Here is a 12853-nt window from a genome sequence, read left to right as displayed (position 1 = left end):
GAGCATTTGAGTACGCAGATGCTCCTAATATATGTGAGAAAGGAAAATTGCAAGGAATATTGCAAAAAACTCTTAGGAGTAAGCAGTTCCCAAAACAGAGAAACTTAAGAAGCCAGCTTTTTAATAGGCTGTGTCACAGATGACTATTAAAAATTAATTACAGAAAAGCTGTGGTGTAAATTCCCCAGAATTATACATGGAAATGGAGAATTAATTCAACATCTGAGGATAAAAACCCTTCAGCTGGAGTTTGTCTCTTCATGTAACCCACAGAATCTCATTTTTGTTTGGGAGGAGTGGAACTCCTCTCTCATGGGGATCCTGATATGTCACCAGAACTAACATTACATTATCAGTTACCTCCTACCCAGATATTTACTCTGTGTGCAAGAATGTCATGGATTTGATACCACAACCTTCCTGCCCACTTTAATTCAAATTGGACCAAATCCAAGGGGAGTTCTGGAAGGACACACTGTACTCACATTTATGCACGCATGGAGTGTGTGAAGAAGTCTTGATTCCTTAGTGAGACAACTTAAAGTCTTAAGAAATTTCATGTGAATTAGCATGTTATCCCTATTATGGTGTGGAAAAAGAAGCCCCAGCTTTCAGAGTAGCTCTGTTCTGTAGTTTAGCCCTGTTCTGTATTACACACTTCATCAGACCAGAAAAAATGTCTGTGGTTTTGGACAATGAACTAAAACCTTGAATTATCTTTTGGTCTTACTATGCAATAAATTATAGAATTTACTGTCCTCTCCTCCATTTATACAGTATGATGGGAAAGATGATGAATTGACTGGTGAGTGGACTAAAAAACTATCCTTTAGTCCTCTACAGAAAAAATTCTACTATGACAGACTGATTGGACAGGAATTTATGTATGTTTGTGCTTGGAAGACAATAAAAAAAATATTTCCATAGTCTTGAGGAAACAATCCCTTTTATTGTAGAGAAGTTTGTATACACAGATGCAATGTATTTACAACCAGCTTTTCTCAAACAGATGACTGCCTAACATCCTTCACAAGTCTGTCAAGAATGAAAGAAAATTAAGCTCAGAAGCCCAGCCAGCCAGCACAACCTCCAAACTCAGATTAATTCCTGAAGATACCTGTAATAAGAGTAGATGGCATTATTCAGAAAGGAAAAACATAGGAGTGTGACAAAGATCAGTGGATGGATTTCAGGATTGGTTCATTCAAATGCATTGCTTAGCTTGATCTTAGAGTAGATCAACCATGAACTAAAATTCCAACAAGCAGATGGGGACCTGCCTTTTGCCAGGGGTGTGGAAGAGACAGGCAGAAAGAGTCTGTCCTTTCCTTCCCTAGCTTCTGCAAGAACAGCTCACAGTTGCAATCTCTGTGATAATAATTTGTTGGTCCTGTGCTCCCCTGGAAAGCTCTTTTCCAGAAAAAGTCAGGAAAAGGTCCACATTTCTTCAGTCAGCAGAATGGAGTCAATGCACTACGGGTGAGGACAGGTGTCCTGCTCAGGAAGAGTATGGACTCCCTTGTCAACACAGCCACAGGAGAGATGGCACCTTGGTGTCTTCTGGTGCCCTCCTAACTGTGACTCAGCTCAGCACTGCCCTTTACCTGGGGTGCTGTGCAATGGCACCAGCCGAGCTTCAGCCTGCACCATCGCCCCAAACGCAGAGGAGACAATGCAGAGGGAAACAAGGAGAGGTAGAGACACACATTATATTCCCTTTTCATGTTTCTTTTCAATTAAAAGTAGAAACTTCATCAAAACAAAAAGTTACATGTGCAGGAGGCACTTCTCTAGAGAAGAAATAAATACCTCACACAAACACTCATGGGTGAATGAGTCCCATGAGAAAGATTCTCAGTACAACCAGTCCAGTCATAAAGTAATCTATACCCTCACACTGATGTATATGAGAAACAGACAAAACATATTTGCTGATGCCCAAAGAAATTACATGCTTAAGTTCCCCACAGGTTGGGAACATGTATCTTAGAATCTGCATAATTTAGTTTACACTCAGCAGAACGTTGCGATATTTACAGGCACATTCCAATGGGAAAACATTTGCGTGTTGAGGGCAAAAGACACAGCTTTGTCACCTAATCATGGGACTTTAAAGCAGGGATTTTGTGACCTCAAAATACTATTTGTGAAGTTAGTGGAGAGGAAAAAGGTGGATAGCCAGGAAAAGAAAGTAATCAGAATTTGATAGCTTTTTTTTTGGGCATTAGAATGGTTTCAGGCTGGGATAAAGTGAGTCCATGTAGATCACAAGTTCTGGTTTGTTACACATAGAATGTTTTGTCTATTCTCTTTTCCCATACTTATCCTTCCCAATTAAATATGTTTCCCATTAGCCAGTTTGATGAGAACAGTGCATAAGACTAATTCTTCTTGCAATCATCATCATCACTCATAGCATAGTAACTTCAAAAATACTTGCATAAGAGGAATGAACTGGAATGTTACTTTTTTGACTTTTTGGTCTGTATTCTGAAGTTGAATGTGGGCATCTGAGAAACATATTTGTAATGCTTTGGAAGTTTTACAAATAAAAAAAAATTAAGTTACACTCTGAACCTGATTGAGAATGCAAAGTTCTACGTTCTCTAGCACTGTATGTCAGACATGGTGGGAAAAGCTATTCAGTGACTACTGTAACCCTAGTGCTACCCAGAATTATTCTGAAACTAGTTCACTAGTTTCTGTAACACTACTGTAGTTGCAGCAAATTATTAAAACTATCTACAGAATATGAGTCATACAATTTAGGTTTCAATATGTCAGCAAAACAGCAAAGTGTAACCCACAGAGGTTATATCCTGGAAGTGAAATTATCAAACTATTGCTTCAATGTCTGTAAAGTAAAGCTATCCTCCTTGGGGACACAGCACTCTCACTTATGCTGACACATAAGGTGGTGGTGGATCTTTAGCAGCTCCATTCACAGGATCATCATATGGTGGTAACAGGACCTGCAGGAAAGGAAAAAAGTTTTTATTTTTAAAAAAGAAGTCACATGATAAAATTTACAGAAAAGAAAACCCCTAAGGCCTTATCCACAACCAAACAAACCCCAAAACAACAACAAAAACCCCCAAACAAACCAACAAAAAACCCCCCCAAAACTCAAGACAAACTCCAAAACCAAAAAAGAGTAAATTATTAAGCAGGAGCAGAATAGTTAAGAAAAGAAATAATATTAGCTTGAAGTTCCTCCTTTTCAATATCTATACTGTTTTAATTATGAAAGAAAACAGAGTTCTTCTCATTTCATAGTAACCCCTTGATTGCATCTGTTCACTGCGGGTACCTGAATCTGTTCCATCTGGCAGTGATAGTGGCTGCTTCTTCTGCAGCTCTCCTCTGTCAAGAGTGCTAAACCTTGTCTCCTGGAGGAGTGCTCAAACTGCCAGAGTGAGAAAAGTCCTGAAAACCTCTCCTGAGCCCTCTCTGGAATAGCTAATAATTATTTTGGAGTGGGGAAAAAGAAAATAAATGGAGAACAAATTGCCCAATGTCTAAATAAATCTCCAGTTTTATACTTCTAGAGTACTGAGCCATGAGAAGGAAGATCTATACTTCCAGAAGCATTTCAGTGAATCCTTCAACATCTGATAGCAATTAGAAAATTAGGACAGGTTTAGTCATATATCAACCCCATTCACTGGAGTCCAGGCAGCTTTCTAGGACATGGGAGATGCAAGTTCAGGGCACATAGGGCAGAGGAGAGATTTGAACCAAGACTCCCACTTATTTAGGCAAGCATGACAGCCATCATGCAATTTTTAATGGCACCTGCACTGACATTAGTTAGCTTGCATGTGAAAAGACAAAGGAGGAGTTGGTCTGTGAACCCCAGCAGGGACTGAGGATAAATTAGATGTCTGAATGAAGAATGAGTGTACATTTCCTAAAATATCTCAATAACATGCAAGAATATCACTGAAGTGCACTGTCTGAGATACTTTATGCAGCTGATGATGAATTATTCATAATGGAATTTCCAGATTTATCAGCATTGCTTCTTGGTCATTAAAGAGCATGTAAAGCTGATTGTCTAAATCAGCACATAGGGAATATTCATAGGGACTTCTGCCATGAGAGGATTTCACCAATTCTTATAGAATTTGATAACCTGCCTTCTGCAAAGAAACATCCATAATCATTCCTTTTGGACCTCAATCACAACATACAAAATCAGTAGGAATTGTTCTGTAGATTGAAATAGACTTTGGAACAGACTTTTGTGGGATAGTTCCAAGTATGATTCATATTATACTCATGTGAGTTTACAAACATGCATTGATGACCATGTGTTCAAGTACATCTGTGCATGTTGTTAAGATTACAGAATGGCTACCTTGGCATCTTCAGCCCTTAATCAGAAAAGTTTCATTACTTAGAAAAGGAAATTGTCAGAGCCGTTGCTCTTCAATACCATGTTTAAGCTTGAGTAAATGCAATATTTTATACACTACACAGTCTAAAAACCCTCGTATTTGAAAAGCATTTAATAAACCATATCACCCTTAAAGGCTGCAAGCATCTTATGACTATTTATCTAGGGAAATCAGGACAACATTTAGGATTTCAAATATACATTATGATAAAAATCATAAACATATTTTGCAAGGTAACCTCAGTAAATCACAATGCTAAAGCATGTTAACTGTGAAAAGCACTACAGATGAAATCTCCTCCCTAGCACTGATCAGTAGTTTAATAACAGGATTTCTAGTAAAATCCTTATGTTACTAAAAAAGCACTAGTTTCTCAAATATGCTGAAACATGTTCATTAGTTTATTAAGACACAATATAATTAGTAATTCAATCTGATCTAGATATTACTCTGAAAATGAATGAAGTTCTCTTTGTGAACATTTCATAATGCTAAGTTCCAACCTGTGATCCATTTCTTTCAGGTTCAGAGTCTATTTCATCAGGTGTGACAAGAAGCAACAGTCAGGCCCTGTCATCCAAAGAGCTGTCCATCTTCCAGCTGATAAAGATGAGCTGATATATGAATAATGGACAAGACCTCTTCCTGTGCTCTGATCCTCTTTTAAATCCATGTGTTTAAATCCACAGTAAGACTACTGTATTTACATCAATATTATTACTTCAGCATCGAGGTTGCTGTCATTTCCAGTAGGTCTCCTGGCCTGAAGAATTAATGGTATGAGTGAACTTCTCCATTCCCTTCACTCTTGTATGAAACACAATCTGTCTGGTAGGAGAAAAGCCTCCTGCTGAGGCTTTTACATCTTGAGAGGTAAGCACTCTTCATTCTGCAGACCCAAACCTCAAATATGGGTCAATGGCCCCAAGGGCCTCAGAAGACACTTTCTCAGCAACAGTTCAACAAGAACTGCTGAGGGGAGAGAGGAATGCCTGTAGAAGCCTGGACAGCTGTAGATACACAGTTTGTGGTAACTGGGGTGGGGCTGCAGCCAGCCTCATCCCCAGTGGGTACAGCTGGGAAAAGCAGGTGAGCAGCATTGACAGCAATGAGCCATGGAGTGCCCAGGTGCACTGACCAACCACCAAAGGGAACAGGGACACACAGGGACAATGCATGTAAGGTGAAGAATATAAAAGGCTGAGCTAAAGAACAAGAAGGGCAGATGCTTGCAGCCTTCTGAAGTGGCATGATGTTACTGTGTATGGGTGAATGCCTAAAGCCTTCTCAAGTTGCGTGGTGACACTTCTGTGTATTGTGGTTGTCTCAACTGTAACACGTGCTGTGATAGCCAGGAGATAATGCATTGCCATATCTCAAACACTAATGGCCATTCATGTGGGCAAGTTGGAACAGAACATTCCTGGAAAGGTGGGACCATACAAAGGTAGGGCAGTCCTTTTCTGGAGCAAAATTTCCTGTTCTGTGGTGACCATACAACATAAGTGCAAAAGCAGGGTCAAACAGTGGTCATATTCCTGGAGAGGACTGGACCACCAAGGACCCCAAACACTCCCCAATTCTTTTTGGGAACTCTCCATCAGAAAACTATGCACACTCCATAGTTGCATTAGACATAAAGAAACCCCTTCCTGGAAGGGATCTGGGTGCTCCTCTGCTAACTTGCAGGTACATAACCTGACAAGCTTTTTGGATTGTGGGTCCCCACCCTCAGAGGAACACAACTGTAACCATTATTTTGACTACAGACATTGAAATTACAATAGTCAAATTCTGTCACTGAATCCACAGGTGGTTATGTCTTTCCTCTCCACTATATGCTCTTAACCATCCATCCATAATGGTCCTTTAAACATAACTGAAAACCTTACATGACGGCTAAAGGAAGCAGATAAGTGCTGTGAATATAAATTAGCATAGATATTCAGGCAGTACATTATGCTCTCCAGAGAGAGAATGGAAGCCAGTCAACGAGCCAAAGGGAGAATTCAGAAACTGGAAAATAGAAACTCATTATTCAGTCTTATCTGTGAATCTGATTAGAATGGATGCCATCTAAATTAATTAAAAGTACAAAAAATATGTGCATATTTTAGGTACATGGTACCCCAAGGCAGAATCTCCACTCAGATAACTGATGCATTTTGTTTCCCAGACATTACATTTTTGCATTTCTTTGTTGTGAATTAAGAAAAATGTATGTTAGTTGCCTGAGTGCTGTGGGAATATTGTTTGCAGAGTGTTTGAGATTGTCACTCACAAGTTACTATAAAAATTATGAAGGACACACATTTTTTGGCACTCAGTGATCCCTATATGAAGACATTCTGGCTTTTTTCAGTAGACCAGCAAGTTTGGAAGACTAAATAGGTGCAGAGTTCTGTCCTACAAGCATGCCTAAAATCTAAAGGACAGAAGCTCCTAGCTTCTTTCACAAGCCCTATAACTGCATTAATTTTATTTAAGAAGCAAGTACCATTTTAACACCATCCTTTAAGATGCAGCCAGATATAACATTACCCACTGTTTGTACAATAGTCTGGTGTAAAAGCATCACAGAGAGACTCTAAATCAGAGCTCTAGGGGTCTCAAACCAAGAGGGTTCAAACCCACAGCTCCAATCTGCCATATGAATGCTCCAGATAGGAGGTTTTCAGTTGGGAAGGGAGGGAGGGAAACCGGGGCTATGTAGCCCTGTGCTCAAGTGGGGCAGGGAATGCTGAGGGCTGGGCTTCATTCCCAATAGCATTTAAGTATTTTGTGATAAGCAGTCATGTATAATAGGCAGAAGTAATCCACAACTGACCCGTAAGAAATCCTGTTCCTGACTTAGCTGGTGTCATCTGAGTGGTTTGGTTAATTGTATTACATAAGCATCTCTATTATAAAGCACATGATATGGGATGACCTTCTCTGAAAGAAATAATTATCAAACAAGTTTGCCAATGGCTATAGCATATTCAGTTAATATAAGCATATGTCATTTCCTATTTTTTACATCCTGGTTAATCTGGTTTTAGAGAATAAGTTCTTAAGGCATTGCTTAGAAATATATCTGAGAAGAAACACAGGTAAATACTTGTATATTCAAACAGTTTGCAGCTAATCTTGTCCCAACAGTGTTTTGTTTCTTTCTTTGCTTGCTTTGGGGAGCATATTGCATTATTTCAATAATCACTTCTTATCTTTGCTGCTGATTCCACATTTACTTGAACTTTCAGGAGAAAATTTTCTTTCTTCAGCACATGCATAAATTTTCTCATATTGCTGCAGTGGCTCCTGTTTGAACTCAAGCTCTTAGATCTCCTCTTTCTAAAGGAGAAAATGTGCTCGGTTCTGTATGAGTAAAATAAAATATTTGATCAATTGATTATTTCTGCATTCTCACCCAAACCTCACTGAACTCAACAGAAATCTGTATGTGCCTCCAGAGAGCTTTGGATTTCTTTTTCCAACAGCCATTTGTATTCCCCACTGGATGGAATGGTTGCTGCACAACAGCTTTGAGTTTGAACAGCATTCTGTTTGGCTGCTGGAAGAAACATTTGGCAGTTCCCATGACAAAAAAACCTTGTTGATGTCTTGTTAGAAACACACACAACTCTAACTTACTTTTATCCAACACCTTAAATGCCAAAAAAAAGGCTATAGATTAAAAAGGTCTGTGATAAGTACTGATGGTCATACTGAGCATTCACGATGTTTTCTCAAACTTTAGCTTTTTCAGTAAAAACACCTTTGCTTTATGCTGAAGGACTTCAGATTACATCACACAGATGACAGGGACAGATGACAATAAATAGCTGTGTGGAATTAGGGTCATTACTGCTGCAATTTACTCCTGTTCCTGTCCTGGTCTTGTTGCTATTATTTGGATCTCTGACAAATTGTTTAACTTTGCCTTAGAAGGATCTCACATAAAACAGGTGCATTATTTGTTATGTCTTAAAAGATGTTGAAACATCAAGACAGAGTCAAAACTCCCTTGGATGACACTTGGATATGACTGTATGAGACGGGCGCTAAATTGTGGAAATATTTACAAACTAAATATGTATTTGCAGAAATTTCAGCCTATGCCTGAAAATGTTTATCCCAAGCGCTTCACCACAGCTCTGAATGTACTGCACATAATTCTTCTGCAGAAATGACCTTTACATTTTAGACACCCAAATCTTAAGGGTGATTTGAGTATGTGGGAAGGAAAAGAAGAGAGGGCAAAAGGAGCCACAGGTCAAATACAAAGTGTCAGCAGGCTCAGGCTGCATTCTCTGTTTGTTAAAAAGAGGAAGAGTAACCACAGGGTGAATAGTGTTAGACAGATGGGAAGAATATGCCAGAGCCAGTGCTGAAAGCAGTGCTGAAATTCAGTCATTGCATGCCTTTTCTAATGCAGGGTATATTTTCTCCTCAATACAGCACAAGGCTGATGCATCAGGTTCAGAGACAACTGAACTGAAAGAAGAGGTTTTTAAGCAGCAATGCCTAATTGCATCAGCCCTCTGCTTTGGGTTCATTTCATCTCAGTGATTCCAGCCATGACCAACAACCTACTTGCACCAATCTGAGACCACTGTGTGCTTTGGAGAGGGTTCGATGGTATGCAATCACATTTACTAATTTCATGTTTACATCCCTATTGTCCTGTCATTTACCCAGCCAAGAGCAGTGGAATTTCCTCCCACAGCTGTGGTGCTTTGAGGAGCCATTAACTGCAACCTAAAGCACGTTCAGCTGCAGTGAAGCAGCATCCAGCCTACAAACAACTCTAGAGGGAAGGCTGCCATCAAAACCACCTGTCCCATTCAAGATAGTCCCAAATGTACTGTTGGGCTCTTGACTACACAGATGTTCTGAAGATCACCTGGGGAAAACAGCAGACGTCTGCGTGCATACACAGCTGCAGCCAGCTGATTGCTTCACTCTCTAGGCAGGAAAGGCTTAGAATAATTCTCTCTTTGCAATGTTTCCCTGTCAAGTTTGACAGTGTGGTTTTTTTTCTGAGCAGTCTGAGATTACAAAGGAAAATGTAAAATTAAGGTAATTTTTTTTTCTTAAAAATTTCTGAAATCCAAATCTCTTCAATTTAAGCTCTGTTGTGGAGACTCGAGCCACAAAGTGGTAGCTATTTCCTTTAGTATTTTGTGTGACAATCAGGTCTAGACTATATGTAAATATCACTGATTATTTAATCAATTTTGTATTTTATTTGAAAGTAAATAAGCCTATTAATGTAGCACTTGTTTTTATTTTCTGTACAAGATTTACTGGAAGCTACTAAATATAGTGATTTTATTGAGGCCGACCTTCAAAAGTTTTCAACGTTTCTCTGTAGAAGTAGCATTTATCAAGAGTGTCTGAAGAAATATGTTTTTTCTATAATGAGCTTCCAAGAGTTCACAGAATAGAATAACCTGACTTGCAAAGGACCCACAGGGACCATTGGAGCCCAACTCCTTGCCCTGCACAGGACCATCCCCAGGAGTCACACATTGTGCTTTAGAGCATTGTCCAAAGGCTTCTTGGGCTCTGTCAGGCTGATGCTGTGGTCACTTTCCTGGGGAGCTGTTCCAGTGCCCAACCACCCTCTGGGTAAAGAAACTTTTCCTGATATCCAATCTAAACTTCCCCTGGCACAACTTCAGGCCATTCCCACTGGTCACCAGAGAGAAGAGATCAATGTCTGCCAATTCCCCTTGTGAGCAAGCCTTAAACCACTATGAGGTCTCCCCTCAGTCTTGTCTCCTCCAGGCTGAACAGACCAAGTGACCTCAGCCACTCCTCATACAGCTTCCCCTCTGACTCTTCACCATGCTCATGGCCCTCTTTGGGCACTTCCGAATAGTTTTATATCTTTCTTATATTGTGGTGCCCAAAACTGCACACAGCACCCACCAGTGGAGAAACAAGAAGTATTAAAACTAAATCCACTGAGAATTCAGTTTTCTATTTAATCCCTTAACATGAATTCACATTTTACACTGACTGTATGAAAAGGCTGACAGCCTTCAGGAGAAGAGGGAGCTTTTTTTCCAGTAGTGAAGAAAGAGGAATAATAATAATAATTCTGTGGTGAGATGCAGTCAGATGTTGCAAGCACTGGAGACAGAAGTAGGGATTAGCTTTCAGAATGCTGCAGTTAAGCACAATCATATAGGAACAGGTCTCCTGGGTAAGTTTAAAGGTCCATCCAGAACACAGTAATAAGTGGTGAATGATAAAAAAACAGAAGTGCAAGACAGAACAATGAAAGAAATTTAGAAAGAGCAGTGAAAGCATATGTAGTTACAACTTACATTGCCCAGAATATTCACTAAACTGTCAGAAATTTGATTGTCAAGGACTTGCTGTGCTACTGGTCATTCATGGAATTTTTCTTTCATTTATTTTTCTAGCCTGCATTTCAATCCATGCTGATGTCTAGCACTGCAATGTCCCCTGGTAAGCAGACCCACAGCTCATCTAGGTGTCCCATGAAGAAATGCCTTTGGTTTGCTATGAAACCTGCCAGTAGCTGTTTCACCGAGTGTGCCCTAGCTCTTTTCTAAGTCAGTGAGCACCCCCCTGCCACTCATGACTCCAAAGACCCTATGAGGTCCTCTCTTGTTCTGCCCTCTTTCATCTCACTAAAGATCCTGGCTCCCGTGCAGGTTTTGGGTCCAGCTGAAGGGAGAGCTCCAGGACCAGGGATGTGAAAGGTGCTGGGGAGGTAGCTGACCTACATTTGAGCTCAGGAGAGTGGAAGGCACTTTCACCCACCTGAGCTGGTCAGATGATCTTCCAGATGACATCAACTGCCCTTTAGAAGCAATTCTTATAAGAAAATGCTTATGAATATCTGCTTCAAATGTGCTTGTTTACAGTGTTAATGGATGCTTTACGCAAATGAGTCCAGTCAAAGCAAATGTTTCTGAGGAAGTAACATATCAATGTCTAAAAAAATGTTCCCATCTTTCTCTTTTTCTTTCTCCCTGTCCTCAGATAAAAAGAGCCCTGGGTATAGGGCCAAAACCAAAGCTTCACATCTGAGTCAAATCTTATTTAATATTAAATGAGAAATGTTTGACTTTGTTTCATACACAGATGCTGTTACGGTTTCATTTGGACGCTTTTGTTTGAAAAATCTGTCCAAAGTATGCTAGTTAATTACTATTTCAGGATTTCATTACATGTTGTCTTTCAAATAAATCCCAAGAAATCATCCTCTCAACGTGGACAGGAAGTATTTTCATGTTTATATGTATGTATTTCTTTTAGAAACCACACTAGAACGACTACAGATGGAGAAGCAGAATAGCTCAGAGATAATTTATAACGCCATTCAGCAAAGAAGTAGGGTTCAGTGCTCCAAAATCATCTGTTCAAGGTTAGAGCTGGTATGGCTTTTCTTTGGCAAAACTACTTGTTTATTCCAAGCCACCAGCTCTCCAAGACACTACTTAGGAAACTTTACATGAGTTTATGAAATTCTGTAATGAAGCAGCACAACATTTTCAGCACTCCAGATAGATGAATAAATGTATAAATTTCTAGGATACAACAATATTTAGGGACAGATTGTGATTACCCTTGCGTGGGAAGAAAATTGAATTGAGGAAGCTATTGTCTTGTTTCATCATGTGCAGCCTCATAAAAGTCTTGCAGAATAATGGTGTAATTATTCTCTCCATTCAGAGGCATGGAGCAACAGCCCTCTTCAGGTCACAGACATCTTTCCTGCATCTTGGTCAGCCTCATACTGCTGCATCTCTAGCTAAACATTGTGATTTTGTACAGGCAGAACAGCATTATTTTTTCAATTGTTCCTTCTTTTGTTTCAAAATGAGCATTTTCTGGATGAGCACATGCTTTCTCAGGGTATATTCATTTACAAGTCATCAGTACTGAAGACACTGAAGCATACTTCTACTCTGTGCAACAAATGGTTGCTGTCTTGAGTGCAGAAAACTGTGAGAGATCACTACTCTTTCAGTGGACTTTTTAATTACTAAACTACCTCTCTTTCTAACCTTATCTTTTACAATTACAAACTGTCTTCCACTCAAGTGTTAACAAGACAGAAAGCTGGGTATAGCTCACATGGGACACCCAAATTGTTTAACAGGACTGATTATCCCCCAAGGGTGTGGTTATCACAGCCACGCTTACATTACAGATGCTGCTGGAAAGGCTCCTGTCCGTATAAACAATTCTATTACTGTAAGTAAAAAAAATCTATTACTGTTAGTAAATCACAACCATAAAGCACCTGGCAGCCAGAAACTCCCAGAACTTTTGCAGATCTTCTAAATTTGGTGGACGAACATGCACTCAGCCTGGCCCTTTCTGAAGCTGAGTGTCTGTCCCTGAGTTAATTTAAAGCAGACCTTGCTTTCCTCACTGCTCATAAGACAGAGGACCAAATCCACAAGTGCTGTGCAGTTTGGAACAGA

The 12853-nt window shown here is 39.8% G+C and overlaps 1 protein-coding gene across 1 annotated transcript in view; it reads right to left on the bottom strand.

Annotated features, from left to right (window-relative positions):
- Positions 1-929: 929 nt before the first annotated feature.
- Positions 930-12853, bottom strand: part of LAPTM4B (lysosomal protein transmembrane 4 beta) — a 59637-nt gene continuing 47713 nt past the window's right edge. The window contains exon 7 of the mRNA XM_041470881.1: positions 930-2972. Within this exon, the coding sequence (XP_041326815.1) occupies positions 2898-2972 (75 nt within the window). The 3' untranslated portion in view covers positions 930-2897. The remainder of the gene's footprint in view (positions 2973-12853) is intronic.

This window comes from Pyrgilauda ruficollis, unplaced genomic scaffold (assembly GCF_017590135.1).
Source record: "Pyrgilauda ruficollis isolate IOZ18807 unplaced genomic scaffold, ASM1759013v1 scaffold25, whole genome shotgun sequence".
NCBI classification, from domain to species: Eukaryota; Metazoa; Chordata; class Aves; order Passeriformes; family Passeridae; genus Pyrgilauda; species Pyrgilauda ruficollis.
This window is presented reverse-complemented; position numbering and strand designations above follow the sequence as displayed.